General features: G+C 37.2%; 1 protein-coding gene across 1 annotated transcript in view; it reads right to left on the reverse strand.

Moving 5' to 3' along the window:
* The window catches only part of KIF5C (kinesin family member 5C), an 85,222-nt gene that overhangs the window by 25,387 nt on the left and 38,940 nt on the right, over nucleotides 1-20,895 (reverse strand). Inside the window, exons 6-12 of the mRNA XM_032224547.1 lie at nucleotides 19,613-19,668; nucleotides 15,314-15,401; nucleotides 13,192-13,316; nucleotides 11,766-11,870; nucleotides 10,702-10,850; nucleotides 5,080-5,228; nucleotides 1,209-1,384 (exon numbers count right to left, since the gene is read on the reverse strand). Coding sequence (XP_032080438.1) covers nucleotides 1,209-1,384; nucleotides 5,080-5,228; nucleotides 10,702-10,850; nucleotides 11,766-11,870; nucleotides 13,192-13,316; nucleotides 15,314-15,401; nucleotides 19,613-19,668 — 848 coding nt within the window. The remainder of the gene's footprint in view (nucleotides 1-1,208; nucleotides 1,385-5,079; nucleotides 5,229-10,701; nucleotides 10,851-11,765; nucleotides 11,871-13,191; nucleotides 13,317-15,313; nucleotides 15,402-19,612; nucleotides 19,669-20,895) is intronic.

The raw sequence follows: 20,895 nt of genomic DNA on the forward strand, positions 1-20,895 counted from the left end.
GCTGCTGCGGCAGCTGCTGCTTCCGCATTTGGGGCCAGCCGGTGGGAGGAAGGCCCAACGACGCCACCAACGACGACAACGCCTCCCTCAGGTACCGGCCCGGCCGGGCTGAGTAGGAGAGGAGGAGGCAGCCGCTGCGCCCAATCCAGCTCCCCTCAGTGGCGGTGGTGAGAGGAGGTGGCCAGCATCCCCTGAGGAGCAGGAGGAGGAGGAAGAAGCCACCACTGGTGACGCAGATGCGAAGCAGCCCCCGCCGGCCGCGGCCCCATCCAGAGACGCTGACGCTGCTGCAGCCGCCTCCTCACAGGGCACCCAGCGGCCGCCCCAGCCCCGCTATGCCTCAGGCTAACACCACCACCGCCACCCTGTCAGAGCCGCCTTGGCGAGGCCATAGCTGGCTCACTGTGAGGTGGGGTGGAGAGCATGCGTGGCTGGCCGGGCTGAGGAGATGCTCCGCCTCCTCTGGAGCTCCACTGGGCTGGGTGGGAGGAGGCGGCTGAGGGATGGCCCAGGTGCCGCCCCACCACAGAGGTGGGAGGGGAGGGGAGGGGAGAGGGAGGCCGAAGGGCTTCGGCTCCCCTTGGTGGAAATGGCCGAAGCTCATCGGAGGAGGGGCGGAAAGGGGAAAGGGTGCGGCCGCAGCCCAGCCACACATATAAAAGGACCATCGGGACGAAGCTGGAGAGAGGCCGAACTGTTCCGAATATACTATACTCACGAAATGAATGATATGGTAAACAACCCAGCTCAATTCCAATGCAATGTCACATGAAATAATTAAATCAAAATGAAAATAAATCAAAATCTATGAAAATTCAATATAACAATGCAATCGAAAACATTGAAATGGAATCGTGAAATATTTAGTATAGCGTGTGTTGCTTTTATGTCCAACAGATGGCGTTGGTTTTCAAAAAAGCATGTTTTACCTGTCACAGGTGTGACATCTATATAATATAGGTATATAAAAATGCGCATATTTGAATGCAACATTGTGTCAAAATTTCAAAGCAATCGGTGAAGAACTTTCGGAGATTTAAGATTTTGAACAAACAAACATTTACATTTTTATTTATATAGATTATAGTATATATAGATTATAGTATATACTACGTTTTGCAGAGTTCAAAGCACACACTGGTTTTAGTTATAAAGACATATTAATTACGTATAACCAACAAACAATTGAAAGGAAATTATGAATGCACCTTATCATCCAACTGTCTGTAGAGACTAGTAACCTCTTCTTCATATTTCCCCTTCTCCTCAGATGAGATGCTGGCAACAACTGGGACAATGTTATCAATGATAGGCGTATTGTCACATGGCTCCAAGTTCTTTTGGTCTTTTGCACTGATCTGCTCTTCCTCTGGTACCGCCTCTCCTGAAAACACATCAGATTCCAAGAAAGTAAGCCTCAATCTTTACCTTTACTCAGTGGTGGGATTCAAACTGGTTTACTGAGCACGCGCTTTGCACACTCTCCGTGCACACAGTGCGTTTGAAAACAGCTGTAAAATGTATTACCTTCTACTGCAGCCCCAGTGAGTAAAACGGCTGAGGCGCAGCAATCCGCTCTGCTGCGCCTATCAGATGGGCGTCAAACAAAGGAAATATAGGACAGACCTAGCACAGGAGTGGGTGGTTGGGGCCAATGGAATGCTGAAACTATCAGTTTGCCCGAACTGGTCCGAACCAGCTGAATCCCACCCCTGCCTTTACTTCACCACTCCTGTTGGTACTTATAGATATTTGAGGTGGCGCAGTGGGTAGAGTGCAGTACTGCAGGCCACTTCAGCTGACTGCTAGATCAGCAGTTCAGCGGTTCAAATCTCACCGGCTCAGGGTTGACTCAGCCTTCCATCCTTCCGAGGTGGGTAAAATGAGGACCCGGATTGTTGTTGGGGGCAATATGCTGACTCTGTAAACCGCTTAGAGAGGGCTGAAAGCCCTATGAAGCGGTATATAAAAATCTGCTATTGCTATTGCTATTAAGGTATTTAATTTTGCCGTCAGTACGGTCAGATAGCTGTAACTATAAATAAATACAGCTGGATTATTCAAAGACATTATTCGTTCCTCTACAGCATGTTTCTAAACAGAAGACTCTCCCTCCCTCCCTCTCTCTCTCTCTCTCTCTCTCTCTCTCTCTCTCCTTTTTTTTGCTAGCTCTGATCATTATTAATTTGAATTTTTGGATTGGATTCAGAGATATGATGCAGCCTCTTGCCTGAGTTAGAAACGATTTTTGTAAGCTGTCATTTCTCTCTGCAGACAAAAAATCACTTCTAATATTCCGAACAGCTACCAAATTGTTCAGCAATTGGGTGGCATTAATTACAAGAAAGAGCTAGCTTGTCTCTCAATGGCGAGCTCTTGCAAGGACTTTACGCATGCCAAATGATCTCTTCCATTGGCATCTCCATGGAAACAAGATCCTCTGGATCAACTTTTTTTTTTACTTACAATCCACGGTAAATGTGTAAACATTTCTTGCTAGGACTTCATACAGTATGCAATTCATTGATTTATCCGAGATATTTATAGTGAGATATCCAACTATGCAAAACTATTACAATTCTGCAGATGCACTATTTATAAGATAAACTGGGAACTCATGATACACAAGATAATTAAGTAAAGTAGAAAAGAACAGAACAATAGAGTTGGAGGAGACCTCGGAAGTGTTCTAGCCCAACTCTGTTACTCTGTTCTGTTCTGTTGTTCTGTTCTGTTCTATTCTATTCTATTGTGTGTCATGCGTTCTCAGTTTATCTTACGACTATTCTTATTGTGGTTTCCTTTAAATGATTGGCCGGCATGGGCTAGAAAGGAATAAGACTCCAGTGGTGACAATAGATTTAGAGATAGTTATTGGTGGTCAGCTACAAGAGGAAAAAATACTTAGAAAAGGAAAGGCAATGTCTGTATTTTCCTGGGTCTTCCTCCTCTCCTTTATTAAAGATAAAAATGACATTTAGAAGATAACCTTTTAACATTCCAAATTACTTGTTTACTATGTATATTTTTTTAGTTTTTGATATTATTGGATATCAAATACACAAACAATTTCAGATGCAAGATTACAAATGAGAAAAAAGTATGGGATAATCAGTATGAAAAGAAAAGAAAGAATTTGGCAGCAGTCCATCTTTTTGTTTCTAAAAGCCAATTTCAAAGATTAGTGATAAATCATAGACACACTATAACTAAGCTTGAAGAGTCATCTACAATAATGACTAAAATGGACTAAACTAGGCTACATATAAAGTACATGTTTATATGTTCATTTGGCATTAAACCCTATTCAATATGGAGTCCATATGGGGAAGATTGCACTATAAACACCATTAACTCCATGAATAGCTCTAGAAACATAGTGTAGATGATCTTTAAGAAATGCATAAGAATGTATATTCCAACATATATGGGAAATGTCAATTAATAGTTGAATATGAGCTCATCGTTATTATTCAGTATTTTTTAAATCCTGGCACGTTTTTGGTTCTAAATGTTAACAGAAATCTTATGATGGATCCAGCACTTAATAAAGCTTGACATACTTAAGTCTTACTGTGGGAAATTAAATTTTAGATCTCATGAGAAATTGAAACTTTAGAATTATTCTTATTTAAAAATAGCAGGAAAGGGGGCAGTAGAAATTAGGGGCTGAAAAGAAAATGATTACTCTTAACCAGAGAATATTAAAGATGCCTTTAAAACTTCTATTAAAAAAAGAATATAATTTATCCCAAACTCGCTGAATTGCAATTTATTTATTGTAGACTTTGAATGCACCCTTTATTATTCTTTTATAAAAACCGAAGACAGTGAACATACCTAATTCTTTGAGTGATGACTCAATCTCACCCAGCAAGATGACTAAGGTGGGACAAAACGTCTTGCTTTCTAGCCTGGTGCCTTAATCATAGTCATGTATCTGTATCTGTATACTTTAAAGTAACAACATTCACCATGTTCCTTGTTTGATTCTGATATTTTAAGAAGTCAGTCAAATTCCAGAAACTTAAATATAAAGGTAACATTTTTACTAAGTGTAAACTATTCAATAACATCAAAAAATAGGGAGGGGGGGATATGCATATGAATTTAGAATACTAAATCAGAATATCCTCCAAATGTTGTCTTTATCTTTAATAAAGGAAAGGAGGAGAACCCAGGAAACTACAGGCATGGCTGCTTTACATCTATCCTGAGCAAAGTCCTTGAACAGATCATTAAACAGCATGCTTATGAGTACTCAGATAACCATGCTACAATTAACAGAAGCCAACACTTTTTCCCAAACCAACCATGCTAAACTGACTTTATCAACTTCTTTGACACAGTGAATACCTTAGCTGATCAGTTTGTATTTTCTTTCTGGGTTTTTGCATTCTATCTCTCTATAGTAATACAAATTAAGCATTTCCTGCAATATAGCTAAATTCTGTGCTACCTTCTATTCCACACCTGGCATGTTATCAAGGGCAAACCAATAGCCAATGAAGGATGATGGAGTAGCAAGTATTTCAGACTGTGAGAGTACTTTAGGGAAGGAAATGTTCTACAGCATTTATCTTATGAGCTACAGCATTTTTAATCCTGAAATTGTGTTTCCTGAATATATATAACTTGTATTCTTCTTATCTATCATAATAAAGGATGTTACCTTCTTGTTTATATTATGGTTTACAAACACAGAAACAGAAATCAGATTTTACTATCATGCAATGCATTTAATATGGAGAATGACTTCATCTAAATCTTGTGTCCTACACTATTTTTGCTTTTAAGTACAAATTAAAATATAACTCCTGCCTTACTCTTCTAATTTATTAACCAAGTTTTTTCTGTCTCTTGTTTAATCCAAACCTGCACTGCACTGAAACTATCACACAAGAAGGGGATTGTGCAGATTCAATGTTTGTTCTACCTTTTATACTTAATGAAGAAAATAGCACCACAACTGCCTAGGAATGAGCTCTATTGATATATTTCTAGAGATACAAAGAGAAAACTTTATCATTGCAAATATTTGGCTTACTTTTCAACAAAGGCTCTCAATAGTGAACTCACCATTCCGCCACCTATTCAGTTCCATCTCCAGATGCTGGATAACATTTTTTAATGTTTTGTTTTTCTCCTTCTCTTTTTCATATTTCTTTTTCCATTCTTCAGCAGTCAACTCAAGATTCACAGAAACTGTATTCTTAATCGTTTTCGCTCTGTCCAAAAAAACAAACTGAACAGCTAATGCACTCTGTTTAATAAGTGAATATTCAGATACAAAACGATTGTTACAAATACAGTACAAATTTCTCCTCAGGTTCAGTAATTCATTCATTGGTTTCACATTTTATCATTTGTTTTATATAGTTTATCACTTTTATCTCCTAGTGCAGAGTTCCCCAACCTTTCTGGGTTGGCAGCCTGGAGGCAAGGGCAGGCGACTTTACCTGCGCACATGGAAATGGGCGGCACCCATGGCGCCCACAGCAATGCTACCACCCACGGCAACACTAGCACAAGTGGGGGTTGTGTACCCATGCACACATACCCACATATTGGTCACCCACTCAGGTGGCCCAGTGGCCAAGAGGCAATGGCTCAGAAGTGGGCTGCAGCCCACAGATTGGGGCCTCTGTCCTAGTGCTTAATGCTCTGATCACCCCATAGCACTACTAGAGGTGTTGAAATAAAGCAATTGCCCATCAGCCTTCATTTCTCCTTCCTTCACCTCTCCTTCCTCCAATAAACAAGGCTCACTTCTGTTGGCTGAAATATTCAAGTTGCTATAAGGGAGGCTTATATGTGCTTGCCTGACAGTGATGTGAGATCTAATTTGACAGGTTTCCAGACTGTTGATGTGTTATTTGTTCCCCCAAAGTGCTGCCAAAAGGGAAGCTTAGCTTAGCACTGAACAGGTAGGGCACAATAAAAGAAACAACAGGTACGAAGAGATGGCTAGGTGATAATAAGAGGAAATTAGGGGAGAAAATGTGGAACTGATCGAAAGCACCTGGCCTGTCCCTCATCATCAGAACTTCTATACAGTACATTAGGATTAGAGTCTTTTATGAACTACAGAATAGGCTCAAACTAATGTATACTATTAATTCCATACCTGCATGACAAACATATCTCTCCCTCTCTCACACACACAGACACACACACACATATACACACACACACACACTCAAGGTTTTGCAATCAAATAAAATTTAAGGTGAAAACATACAGATAGATCTTGACATGACTGGTTGCTTGTCAACTGGTTACAACAGACCATGAAAAGGTACTTATGACTCAGATTCCTCTGTTTGGGGGGGGAGACAGAGTCACATGACTGCACTTTGGGTGTTCGGCAACCAGCCCACATTTATGGTCATTTTCCGCTCCCTGCAGTCATGTGATTTAGTATGGTTTTGCTGGAAAATCCACATTTACACCTGATTTCCAACAAAAACAAATGACCCATAGCAAGCAATGGTTTTGCTTAACAGCTGTGGTATTCACTTAACAACTAATGCACCCAACCACTACCACTAAAATGGTCATAAAATTGAGTCTGGTCACATAGTCACCCATTTTACAACCATCATGACCTATGACTCTAATTAGCAGCCTCAATTATGCTCCTAAGTTGAGATCTATCTGTATGCATTCATACATTTAAAAAATAGAGACTGAATAAGCATTTATCAGGGATGATATAATAAATCCTACAATGTGTAGGGAGTTGGGCTTGATGACCTCTTAGGTACCTTCCACCACTGTTCGCTCTAAGGTGCGCGGCCGCGCACGTGGCAAGAAATCCCCGCACAGCAGTTTCTAACTGCCGCGCAGAGATTTCTATCAAAGCAAATGGGGGAAGTCCTTTGCAGGCGGCTAGAACTGGCCGCCCGCAAAGGACCTCCCTAGACTTGTTTTGATGAGCCTCCCATGGCAGTGGTGCCTCTCCCTCTACACGGAGCACCTGAGCTGGCCCCCGTGTTATCCCTCCCCCTTCCTCCTCTGCCGTGCTTTTGAGGAGCCATGAGGCCGCGGGAGCTAGTAGGAAAGCGGCGGAGGTGGAGGCAGGGGTAACCCAGAGCCCAGCTGAGGTGCTCCGAGGGGAGGGGGCACCACCGCCGCTGCCATTGGCGGGGGCTCCAGCGGGAGCTTTGCCGGCTTCACCTCAGCCGCAGCGCTGGGCAGCAAATGTGTTGGTGCTGTTGGAGGAGGAGGAGGAGGCGGCAGCAGTTATTTTAGTGGAGGCAGGGGCTCGTCGGCGTCTTCAACGGCAGCCCTGCCCCCTGTGAAAAAAACTGAAGATGGAGCAGTGAATGAATAAACCATAAAAGCAACAAATAGTTAATGCGTAAGTAAGCTGAGGAGCAAGTTCTCAACTAAGGAAGCAATATAAGAAAGAAATATAAAAAGCTCAATGTGCCAAAACACTTATTTTAGTCTTCATTTAATTACTTGTATTGTAGTCTGATGTAACATCTTTTTAAAGTTAACGTTAGTTAGAAAAGATAGGGTACAAAATTTAAATAATAAAAAAATTGTACATTCATTTTGAAAAATAAATGCAATACTTGATTAATTTCATATCTTTATTTAAAATAGTTTTGGCATGGCATATGATTTTATTGACTCAGTTGGGAATGATGTGGGTGTTGTATCTGATTCTGAGGTATATATATTCTTAAGTAACATAACATATAGCATATAGTCCAAACTTGCTAGACTATTTAATTGATCTTACTACTTTAAAGGGGGAGAGTTTCATGATAAATTATTTTATTACATTTATGTTGCATTATATATTATATTTATTACATTTATATTCCACATTATATATGGAATATATATGTTATTTTAGTGTTTATTGTCAATTTTGATAGATATTATATTGATATATCAATACTGATTTTAGTCATACTAAATAACAATTACTGCTATTATTTATCAGCATTAAATATTTACAGTTTTTAATATTGAGTTAGTCATATTTTAGAATAATAGGATTATCTTTTAATAGGATAATTGGCAAGATCTAATTCAAATGTGATGGGTTGCGTTCCAAAGGAATGTGAGAGGACAGGTTGCCTGCAAAATGCCAGGACTCAGGCTGTTGGTGCCATGTCTCTCTCTAGCCAGTCTAACAATCTAAAAGCTGAGCAGAGAGCCTTTTTTTTCAGTGTGAGCGGAAAAGTATAGTGTTTGAGTGGCACTTTTCATGCCTGGCATTCATCAGGCTGAAATCTTGCTAGCAATCGGTGCTTGATGCTTGGAATGTTGCGCAAATGTCCAGCAGATGTGACAGCAGTTCAAACTGTTGCTCTCTTAGGTGCTCAGGCATGAAACTGTGCAGCTCAAACACTATACTTTTCCGCTCACACTGAAAAAAAATTAGAGGGAACATTGCCTTCCACTCTATGATTCTATGACAAAAAAACACAAATTGCAAAATGAGCAAATCAGAGAATGTGAAAGAGCAAAGGCTGGTAAATCTCTCTGGTTCTCAAATGAAGTTTATATTAAAATATTCAAATTCCAAAGATATCCTGAAATAAAAACTAAATATATCCGTTCTTCACAGATCAAGTAAAAAAAATTCCAGCTGAAGTGCAGGATTGAATAGCTGCTAAGATGCTAAAAACAGAAGGCAAATTTAACTCATTTGAGAATCGGCAGTATCTATGAATGGGAAATTTGCTTATTTTCTTTTTGCTGATTTTTGGCTCATTTTTCTTCAAAGTCCTCCACAGGTAAAAAGATCCTCTTCTTACATCTTCTTTATTTCTTTATGTGAATAAACAAGTCAGTCTTCTGCACCAAGGAGTGTGACACATTTTAAAAAGTGGCTCAAGAGGCCTGACAATTAGCAATAGCACTTAGACTTATATACTGCTTTACACTCCTTTACAGCCCTCTCTAAGCGGTTTAGAGAGTCAGCCTATTGCCCCCAACAATCTGGGTCCTCATTTTACCTACCTCGGAAGGATGGAAGGCTGAGTCAACCTTGAGCGTGGTGAGATTCAAAATGCCAAATTGCAGGTAGTAGAAGTAGCCTGCAGTACTGCAATCTAACCACTGTGCCACCGCAGCTCATTAGCTTATAGATTATATGTTATCTCTCCACTACCAAAGCAATGGAATAAAATGGTTTAACCAGAGCTTGAAATGCCATTGATTGCTCACTTTATGACATCTGCAGACATATTAACTTTATAACCGTGTGTGTGTGTGTGCATGTGCACATGCGCACATGCGCACATGCGCACATGCCAGGAGTTAGGTCAAACAAATCTGTTTTGTTTTCTCAATTTCTTATTTTTCCAGTTTTAAACATTTCTACTTCTGTTTCATCTAAATCTTACACATACTATCATATTCATAATATACATATTTTCCCCCAAAATGCATATTTTACAACAATTTCAATGGATTTAATGTATTTTATGTTATTTTTTAACAATAAATAGAATTGTGATTGGCATTTTTCTCTATTATGCTAATCATGATGCATTTTATTGGAGAACTATATTTCATTTCATTTGTTGCATTTATAATCTGTTACATGTGAGGCCTTTACTCTCTGCTCCACCAAAGCCATTGAAAAAAACCAGTGGTTTGATGCTGGCTGGAAGTTTAGAAGTCTGTATGTTTTTACAGGTTTTAGAAAATGTTAGTGACACTCCCTATCTAATTTATGGCAGAAATAGCTATTCACATCAACATAATTGCCAAAAAATCAATACAGTCCCATCAGCCCCTGAACCAGTAAAGCGTTGATGCATAAAATTAAATCACAATGAAAATTCTTTTGCTGAGTGCACAATTTTATTCTTGACTACTTTCTCAAAATTATTAGAATATCATTGCTGCTTGTTAGTGGAAATTTTCAGGTTCATCAATATTTTTATAGTCAGCTTTAATTGGTGAACGTAATTTCTGCTGTGAAATCTTGCTGCAACCCTCTTTCATATTTCTCAGCACATTTTACTAAATAACACAGCAGATTAAATGGCAATTAAGTTTTCAAATTATTGTCTTTATAAAAAAAGAGTATCTGTCTGTCTGCCTCTCGGTCTTTCTCTCTGTGTTTGTATAGATACTAATTTGACATTTTTTCTTAAAGCCTAAATCACAATTTCTTTGTATTTGTATTCATACAACATATGGCGCCTCTCTACTGAAGTTTATACTTAAAATACTGTATTTTTCAGAGTATAAGACACACTTTTTTCCCTCAAAAAAGAGGCTGAAAATCTGGGTGCGTTTTATACACTGAATACAACATTTTTTGCCTCCTGAAACCCCACCCCCTTCACTAAAATGGCCGGGCAGAGCTTGTAGGAGGCTTTCAGAGAGCTCCTGCGGGCTGGGGAGGGCAGAAATGAGCAAAAAAACAGCCCGTTTTTTACTTGTTTTTGCCCCCCAGAGCACTCTACAAGCCTCCTAAAGAAAATAAATGGGCCCTTTTTTGCGAAAAATGGGCCATTTTGGGGAGGTTTGCAGAGTGCAAAAACTTTTGTTTAAAATTTGCCTCTTCAAAACCTTGGTGCGTCTTATACTCCGGTGCATCTTATACTCCAAAAAATACGATAATCTGTTTCGGTTATTTTGATTTTAACCTGTTTCAGTAACAAAGTAAAGATGAGTAATAAAAGGCATATTTTTTTTCAAAAGACATTTATGCTTGCTCACCTTTGTCCAAACATTAGAGTAGACTTGCTTTCTGCTTCATTGAAAATGGATGGGGAACAACATATGACAATGGTGGTTCTACAGTTACCACCTAACGAATCTTGGAGAATTCGGGTCATTTTGCTATCTCGATATGGGACGTGAGTTTTCTAATTAAGAAAGATAAGAGGTTGAAAAACATGCACTCACATACAAGCATTCAAAGGCTGTTGTGGAGATTTGTTGGCAATGTTATAATCTGGATTTCTTTTTTTAAAAAACTTTATTAGTTCATCACAATATAAAATACAAATAAAATGAAAATAATGGGAAATTAGGGGAAGAAAGGAGGAAAAGAAGGAAGTATAGGGTAGAAGTGGGAAAAGGGAAAAAAGTTATTGACTTCTGACTCCTTTTAACACAGTAGAAGTTAATATTGCAGCAACTTTTTGTTTTTACACAATATATCCTAGCCATACTATCATTTGGATGACTGTACATAAATGCCTTCCAAAATATATATTATGTATCTTGATATACATGTGGGAAAAAGATGCAATATATTTTCAGGGTATTTTTAATTGCTACAAATCAAAATTTAAAAACACATATTTATTTAATTGCTCAATGTTATTTTTCTTCAATATTTTGTTTGAGGGAAAAAAGGGCCTTTCGTGTTTTCTTGCTTTTTCTTCCCATGCTTTCATCTCTCTTCAGCTGCATCTTCTGCTTGTTCAAATGTTTTATTTGTACAGCCTGATGGGTGTCTACATACTCCACAATCCATGCATAAACAATTCCACAGAAGCCATTTACTTAGGCTAGCTATCCTAGTGACATCAACTATAACAATGTGATGTGTGACTGGCATGTGAGAAGTTAATATTTATTCATGAATGTATTTATCAATGGGATCTAACACACTTTCATCACAGACAATGCTGGGCTGGTTGCTTTTGGGTACAATGCTGGTTATTGGTTATAAGTAAGTAAGTAAGTAAGTAAGTAAGTAAGTAAGTAAGGAAGGAAGGAAGGAAGGAAGGAAGGAAGGAAGGAAGGAAGGAAGGAAGGAAAGAAGGACTTACAGTTCCTTCCGCCAATGCCGAAATCACATTACCCAGTGCAGACAAAGACTTGTTAATGTTTTTAGCTTCATCAAGAACAGATCCCTCAGCTCCAGTTTTGCTGACCTATCAGAAAAAAAAACATGCTACTGAAAATGAACTGAGTTCATACTCTCTAAAGACAGGTTTAAAACAATGATGAGATTATATTTAGAAGAAACACATAATGCTGTCTGTCAAATCAGAAAAATCTACAATACTTTCATTTCATCCAAAACCACATTAAGTAAACGGCATTTCACTCATATTTCATGAATTTCACTTACATTTCCAATATCCATCAAAGCAGCTTAGAAGGCCAAATCTATCTGACTTTAGCTAAACACTGGCAGGCATTCTCAGATCATTCTCATGTTTTTATAGATTCTTATACAATAAAACCTCAATTTTCCAGACTTCCATTCAGCAAATTTTGCTTCAGGCATTATTCCCAATTGTGTCCATTGTTTGTGGACAACTAATGTTTGGACAACTAATGTAATATATGTTATTTGCATCTATTTACATCATTACTTTAAATATATAATTGTTTTCATCTCATGTAAATCTATTGTACCAATTTACATTATTTGCAAATAACATGAACAGATCAAATGAAGTAAAATGTAAATTATGTTGAACTCAGTTAAACTGTGTACAATAGTACCCAATAATAACTTTATATATACGAAGACAAAATTGGAAATCTTGTCTGAAATATCTTCATCTCTTTTCAGGGGGATTTGGACTTAGATATATACTAGGATATGCACACAAATACGCTAATGTGCCAACAAAAAAAATCTATTAGACAAGTGAATCTGGAGGGGAAAAAAGTTAAAAAAGCAAGAAATAATGATGTAGAAAAAAATAATAATAATAATGGCCTTTATAATTTAAAGATCATCCAACAAATTTGGAGGCTACTTTGTTCAAAAACTTTCAGAAACTGAAATGATTTTTTTTTAAAAAAGTTAAAGCCACGATTTAAAGATATGTTTCAGTTATAGTGACAGAAAAGACTTTACAAAATAAATAATTTTCAGCAATACTGAAGTTTGGGCTGTCACCTTTTTGTTAGATATTACTTCATTTATTTAAAACAATAGGTAAGATATTTAGAAATGGCTTATCTCCTATCTCAACACACGAAACATTGCTTTGAATTGGCACATATTATATCCAATATTATCTGCTTGTAGGGCAAAATATATTATTTGCTTGTGGGGCAATCCTGTAGCCTCTTCCTGAGGGAGATGAGAGATTTAGAAATAGGAAATATAAGGAAATAAGTAAAATCTAAAGCCTTTATACGTTTTGAGTGTGATTTATTATATTAAGTCATGAATTCCAAAAGGCCCTACCTTGTAATCAAAAATTTTATGTGTAGCAATAACAGGATCATTACCTTTTCACTCCCAGCAAGATCTACCAGATAAAGCTTCCCGCTTAGTTTTTTTTCAGTTTCCACATTCTCTTGTTTGATATTAATTAGGAAGATACTGTGACTTCTAGAACTGTGTTCATTCATGTCTAGGAAGATAAAATGCAATAAGCTGATCGTGCTCTTTAAGGGTTTTTTCTTTTCGTCTATGTCTTCTAAATTCCATTAAACCATTATCCTCATTTGATTTCCTTGTTTTTATCAGTGAAGACTAAACTTGGTCCTTACCTGTGATTGCAGTTCTTCAGAATTCGTTTACGGGTTCCAATGGGTGCCAATCCATATGTATCCTTCTGAGAACTTACTGAATTGTCTGCCAGGAGCCCTGCTACCCAAACATCCAGCACAATCAACCCCATATGCACACAGCAAAAGTATTCCCACCTATGTTGACAGGACCAGCACCGAATGTAGTATCCAGTTGGCACACAATAATGTCCACAGTAAGATTTGTAGATGGCCACATTAATGAAACTGAGAAGAAGACATTGAATAAAAGCTATGTAACCCTGTAGATGGAACCCCGGCTTCTTCAACTCTGAATAGGAGGAGGATACTGCAGTGGGCTTCTGAGAGATGTATTTTCCAGCAGAAACAATGGAATCAAAGTTCAGGGGAAAAGAACTACACAGCCCAACAGCTATGGAGAAAGGAGGGAGAATTGCTGCGGTGTCCATGGATGGGGGACAGCATTCCTGCTGCCAAAAGAGGGGTGAAGATTCTAATCAAAAGTGACTGTGTTTCTAATCCAGGTGCAGTTTTGGGATTCATCATCCATGGTTAAAGAGGTGGACCCCAGAAGCCTCTTGCCACATCTGCAGAGGGCGTCCCCAGAAGGAAATCAGCAGAATTTTATGCCTTTGAACAGACATTTTTTGCCTTTAGCAGAGCCGAGTTGGGTGTGGCCTGCATGTGACACATCCAGCCTCTGGACCGCCAATTTGATAGGCCTGATCTAGAGCATAAGGCTAGAATTATATTAGGATGGTCTATCTCTTTTTATATTGAGTGTGTGCAACCCAACCTTCCTTTGTTACCTTTTATGATGTTGAATTATTTTGAATGAATCTGCAGTAGACTGGTTGGTTCAGCATGGCTAATGTATCAACTCCCTAAGTTTTATTGTTCCCCTTTCTTTAATTAGCCAGAGCCAGGAAAGGATGCAGATTTCCCCTTCAATCCTGTTCTGGTTCCTCAAGAGATCTGGTATGGAAATGAAGAACTGGTTTATAACAGAGGCCTGATGGCATTGAGGGAATCTAATTTTCCACTCAATGTTCACTTCCACACACAGGTTATATCTGAATCAAAGTAGCTACAGGGAGGCCTGATTCAACGTCAGTTCATTCAATCATGTACAACCTTTGGCCACTCTATGGATCACATTTAGGTCCACTATGGTATTTCCATAGTAGCCGGCCAATGGGTACTAGAGTGACCCCTTCAAACCTGGCATACCTTATTACACATTTATACCTTTTGGGTCTTCTATTTACATGCTTGTTAAAAACTTCAAAAGAAATCTAGAATGTTTTATCATCATTCTAAATTATAAAACATTATAATGATTTATAATCAAGTGCGCTTATACAGTTGCATCCACTAATCATCGCATGAAATACTTTTGCCAATACAACTGTGGAATATTGCTTACTTAACTGTTCAGAAAATAATGGCCATACATTTTTAAACATTTGACCTTGAAAACATTTACTCTGGTTTAATGCTCCTGGTTGCTCAGTAATAAAGGCTACATCCCATTACAAGTTTATTTTAAAAGAAATTGCTGATCTCGATTTAAAACAAGGATCTGCAGAGCATTTATTCAGTGTGTATTTTAAAATCCAAAGACCAAAAATCCTTAAGCCTCAAAATGTCAGTCACCATTTAAAGAAAAAAAATCAAGTCACATATCTAAGAATCTGATTAACTGCTATATAACAGAGATAACTTGAAGACACTAATAAATTTGATGAGCAAAATGTATATTCTCTTGACTATTGTAAAATTATTGTAATTTCAGTACAACAGTAATTGAAATTTTGTTTTTAGAATGTAATTGCAGACTTAATGTATTAATGCTTACTGGTAACAGCTACATGACGGTTTGTTTTCCCTTCATCAATCACATCCATAACTTCTTCAGGACTAGATACAAATCTCTCTGTGCAGCCCTAAAAAGGTGAAATTCAACATTTTTTTAGGCGAAACGTTGACTGGAAACAAACCTAAACCAGTAACTATAGCTTCTCAAAAACCAGAGACAAAACTCAATTTATAAGCCTATATTAACATAACACAAAACTTCAGATAATAACCAAGAAGCAACTGCAGAACTATATAAGATAACCTGATTCTGCATCCAAGGATTCTTTTGTAGACCATCTTACAGCATATTTTAGGCTCTCACCATTCAAAAGAATAAATACCATTTCGTCATGAAATTGGGAAACTATATTTTATATTCCATTTATACGTAGACTGTGCGTCTCTAGCTTGCTTTGATATTTATGCATGGTTCTAACATATGTTGAAGCTTATACTACTAATAAAAATTCCTATAATTTGCATTCCATTTTCCTGCATGAGCATGTGCGCCAGCCAGCTGATTGTGGTGCATGCATACCCGCCCCAAACCCACAAGACTAGCTGGCCAGCACGCATGTGCATGACAAACACCGGAAGTTCATGGGGGGGGGGTGCATGTGCCCTGGGCAGCTCCTCTTCCAGGTTGCAGTGCAGACCAGTGCGCACATGCACACTCTCTTTTCGGCACTTGGTGTTGAAAAGGTTCACCATCACTGCTATAGGTGAAAGACTTACATTGCAAAATAGGATTGATAAATGTATGACCCCTTTTACTGAATTGATTGAAGGCTGATTACCCTTTCTGCCCATGAAGATTGCCAGATAATAAGCATAATAAAAAATGTAAGGATAAAGAACGTATTTATACAAAACATGGTAGGTTATAAAGCATGATAGTTATGATAGATAGATAGATAGATAGATAGATAGATAGATAGATAGATAGATAGATAGATAGATAGATAGATGATAGATAGATAGATTCACAAAATGCATTAGATAATTATACTGTGTGTATTTTTGTGTGTGTGTGTTTATTGTTGCAACAACACATAGTTTGGGTTTTTTTTTCATTTTTAAGTAATTGTTATGTATATTTTTGATAATATGTGTATCTCTGTGTTTTCTTCTTTTTTACTTTATAAATTTTATTTGTATTTTAAATAATATAGCTAATCCTTGATTTACACAGATAATTTGGATGGGGGCTAGAGATAGGGCAAAAGAATGCTTGAGAAGAATGGTGCAGGTTAGGGAGGGTGCATGAGGATGCCAAGGAGGTGCGGCAAGGATTAGGAAAGGTGTGTGTGTGTGTGTGTGTGTGTGTGTGTGTGTGTTGTGTGTGTGTGTGTGTGAGAGAGAGAGAGGGGGGGGGGGAGGGAGGGAGAGAAAGGCTTGTGTGGTCCAAACCTTCTTCATGTTAGATAGGCAAACTTCTTAAGAATGATAGAAATGTTGCTAAATAAGACACTACATGTTTTGGAGTATGATTTTACCTATCAAACTCTGTCTCAGGAGTATAGATGGAGATGTTTTGGTATTAAAATACTTTATGACTTGGGAGACAAGTTGATATTTCAGATTATCTGCTCATAATTATCTGTCAAATATGAGACATGAGCAAACTGGCAAACATGAATTAGGTAAAGAATAAAAGGACCTATTGCAGCTTTCTAAAGTGGGCAGTTCAGATTCTTCTTATTTATTGGCAACTCAAATAGTCTTGCTAAGCACTTTACTTTACAAATCTCATTATACAACGAATGAATTATTCTTGAATGCTATGCCCAGCTAAACTAACTTAATAATCTTTTGAGACAATTTTATCATTCTAACTTCTAATAGAATTGCTTTAATTAAAAAAATACTTTTTGTTTCAGAAAATGTTCTTAAGATAAAACACGGGCACTATGGATCCTGAAAAATTTATCTCAAAGGACATTTGGCAACATGCTGAAAAAAGAAAGAAAGAAAGAAAGAAAGAAAGAAAGAAAGAAAGAAAGCTTAATTATATCTAGTAACTCTTTGATGAAACAATTAAAGCAACTTGATTTGCTTCAACGAAGAAGTCAACAAGCTAACCTCGGCTGAAAGGCTAAGGACTGGGTGGTTTTAGAATCAGAAGGTGACTGGCATGAAAGCAGCTTTTCCACACTGGTGGCTTTTCACAACCACTGACCTACTAGTGAGTTATTGTAACAGCCCAGCAATGTGAGAGGAGTTTTTCTGCACTGCTGGTCTCTTTTATCAACTGGTCAACAAAGGAGAGAATGCCAGAAGCAAAAAAAGGCAAGTCATATCACATCACTGTCTTCTTTAAACTGCTTGCTAACACTCGGAGATAGTTCAACACAGTAGTGAAATTCATTTTTTTTTACTACAGGTTATGTGGCGTTGGTTTGGTAGGCGTGTCATGGGTGTGGCTGGGAAAGGATACTGCAAAATCTCCATTCCCACCTTACTCTGAAGCATTTGCCAGTTCTCCAAACTACTCAAAATTTCCACTACCGTTTCTCCAGAACCTGTCCTAACCTGCTGGATTTCACCCCGGTTCAACGTGGAGATACTCTGGGGTTTGGGATTGGCCACTTTCAGTGTGTGCAGTAGGATAATCTCCACCAGTGGTGACTAACCTAGGAATCCTCTTGGTAGAAGGATTAAAAAACACTTTCCCCAGCCTTTTTCCAAACATCTGCAGGAGAATGCTGAGAGGTCTACAAAGCAGACTCATGAAGAAATATGACAAAGATGTTTGTAGAAATTCAATAAAGTCCATACAGAGGTTAAAAAAAATCTTCTGCAGAAATTCAATAAAGTATGCACTGAAGAAATATGGCAAAGGAACCATGGTGCTTCAGGAAACAGTTTCAAGAAAGTACTTCATTTGAAGATTTCATCAAAACAAAGACCCTTTGAAGCTACAATACAGAGTACTTGTTCATGACCCATTACTATCTCAGGCAAATAACTGTTTAAACAAAAGAAATAATAGAATTTAGGAAGGAGGATTATGGTTTGCAAAATATTACAGGGCTATAATATCTGTTCTTTCCTCCCATCCCAGGGTAGAAAATAACAATATTCATGCTGCTTTCAAAAATGGTCAGCAAGAAGATCAAAGAATCCTTGGGATGCTAAAATAAACTAAGTAATTCCAAGGATTCTATAGCCTGACACCCTTTTCCCTTTATATTAAGCTAATAAGAGCTTGAAAATCTAGCATGCTTTTGGGAGCTGTTAGGAGTGTTAGAAATATAATTCTAATGGTTAGGTTGGCAATATATAAATCATGTAACAATGCTATACCTGTTTCTTTAAATCATACTGTAAAATGTGATTGGTTGCTGTTTTTCCTCAATCGGCCATAAGAGGGAGCCAGAATGACTGTTAGCTCTCTGTTCATTAGATGCTGGGCTGATCTGATCTGATCTGAGTGCCGTGAGCTATTGTAAATTTTGCAACTGTTAGCAAACTTTGAGTACTGAACTGATTATATGATACTGGACTATGTTATTTGGATTATCCCTTAACTGAAAGACATTGATGACTGACAGAATTATCCATGTATGACTTGGACTGTTTGATGGACTCTGATACCTCTATTTCCACAAAAGTAAAAGCCTACTTAAACTGCAGTGTCTCTGTATGCTGGTTTGTGTGTTCACCAACACAACTCTCACAACACTTCTCTGAACGTGCTTGCTCTCCCAATGGGGAGCTCACATAACATAACAGAATTAATATTATTAATTAAAGTACAGATTTTCCAGTTGATTAAAAACTACTCTTTTCCTTCATCCGGAATCATGAGATATTGATGCAGTGTTAGAGACATTCAGAGAAACAGAAATATTCTACTAGTAAATAAATAAATAAATAAATAAATAAATATATATATATATATATATATATATATATATATATATATATATATATATATACTTAACCTTTAAGAGATAGACATCTCTAAATTTAATTAGTATGCTTTTTTGTTTACACTATTTTGTATAATACTGTGACTTCTGCTTTGGCAATTTTATCATGGAATTATTCATTTTATGGCTTTGGCTTCTATTATTCAGAATCTTTTCATCTATTCGACCTTGAGCATATTTTACAATTTGTTTTCAATGACTACCTTGAGTTCTTAGAGTTAAGTCACCTTGGTTGTATTTGAAGAAAGGCAACATAAATATTTTAAAAGGAAAGTAAATGTGATCGCAAACGAATTCAAAAGGCATTTAAATTAAATAATTAAAATGGGGTTTTTTTCCATTATAGGTAGAAGTGCTTTTACCTTGACGTATGGGACTCTGTTCTTGTCTTCATGCACTGCAAGATTCGTTTTTGAAACTGTAAGAAATATAAAGGACCATCAATTAATGATATATTTAAATTGGAAGACTGGCAAGAAAGTCTGAATGAATTATAATTCAAACAGATATTTTGAATTATATCTGTTTGATTTTATGTTTTTATGTTCCACTTTAAAAAAATCAGTGATAGAGTTTTCATCTAGGATTTGCATATTTCAAACCAAATGGATTTTACCCTATTAGTTGGTTTAGGTACAAAATGACAACTGGAATGATTTCATAAGTAATGTTTTGCATATTATCAATAAAGAATATGGAAAGGCTCAGGAAAAAAATTAAGGTACATGTAAAATGTCCACAAGTTTTTTTTTATTATGACCCATATAGAATTGCATATGACATATAAGGCAAAAACAAGGTAGAGACCAGTTCCACTAGTGATTGGAATACTATAGATAGGGTACAGGAATTTGCTAGGAAGAAAACTAATTTCTTCAACTTTGCCATTTCATTCCTTTTAAATGGCTGCTACAACTTCTGGATGATAATTATATAAAGCTATAAAATGCTTTTTAAAGTAATCCATTTAAAGCAAAACAATTATGGAGATCGCTATCAATAATAAAGTAGAAATATATAGAAAAGAAAAGTTTAAAGATCCTTGTTTCCACTGCAAAAAAACTGCAAAACTGGAATCTAGCTGTACCTTTCTGACAAAGTAGCCCAAAATTGACTATTGGTTAAATAGAAATAGTTATTGTTAAACAGGAATATGACACATGCTAAGGATTTGATTTAGGTTGGTAACTTTGTCCACATATTCTCTACCTTACAAAAAAGTTGGCCAAAGTGAAACAATGTGACAGAGGTCAATATCTATGGATCTATTGGAGGACAAATAGCGCATATGGAAGATTGCAATTTGGAGGTCTTCTAATAAGGGACTTCATCATCAAGCTTGATCATTGATCATCTCCCTCCATTGGAACAGATAATTCCCCTGATATTAGGACTACGTGGTGCATTGTAAAATACTCAATTTGTTAAAATGTGTGGAAGGAAGAAAGTAAATATATGCACAAATGCTTGTTAAAAGAAGCCTCTATTAAAAATGTATTGAAGGAAATGAATCACAAATATGAAATTGTACAATTAAGAGAAAGTGAAAGGACATAATAGCTTTGTATAAAACTAATCTGATCTTTTGATGTGGATTTGATAAAACATGAAAGCAGAGATGTAAGTTTAATTATGAATGAAAAGG

The sequence above is a fragment of the Thamnophis elegans genome, chromosome 1 (assembly GCF_009769535.1).
Source record: "Thamnophis elegans isolate rThaEle1 chromosome 1, rThaEle1.pri, whole genome shotgun sequence".
In the NCBI taxonomy this organism is placed as follows: domain Eukaryota; kingdom Metazoa; phylum Chordata; class Lepidosauria; order Squamata; family Colubridae; genus Thamnophis; species Thamnophis elegans.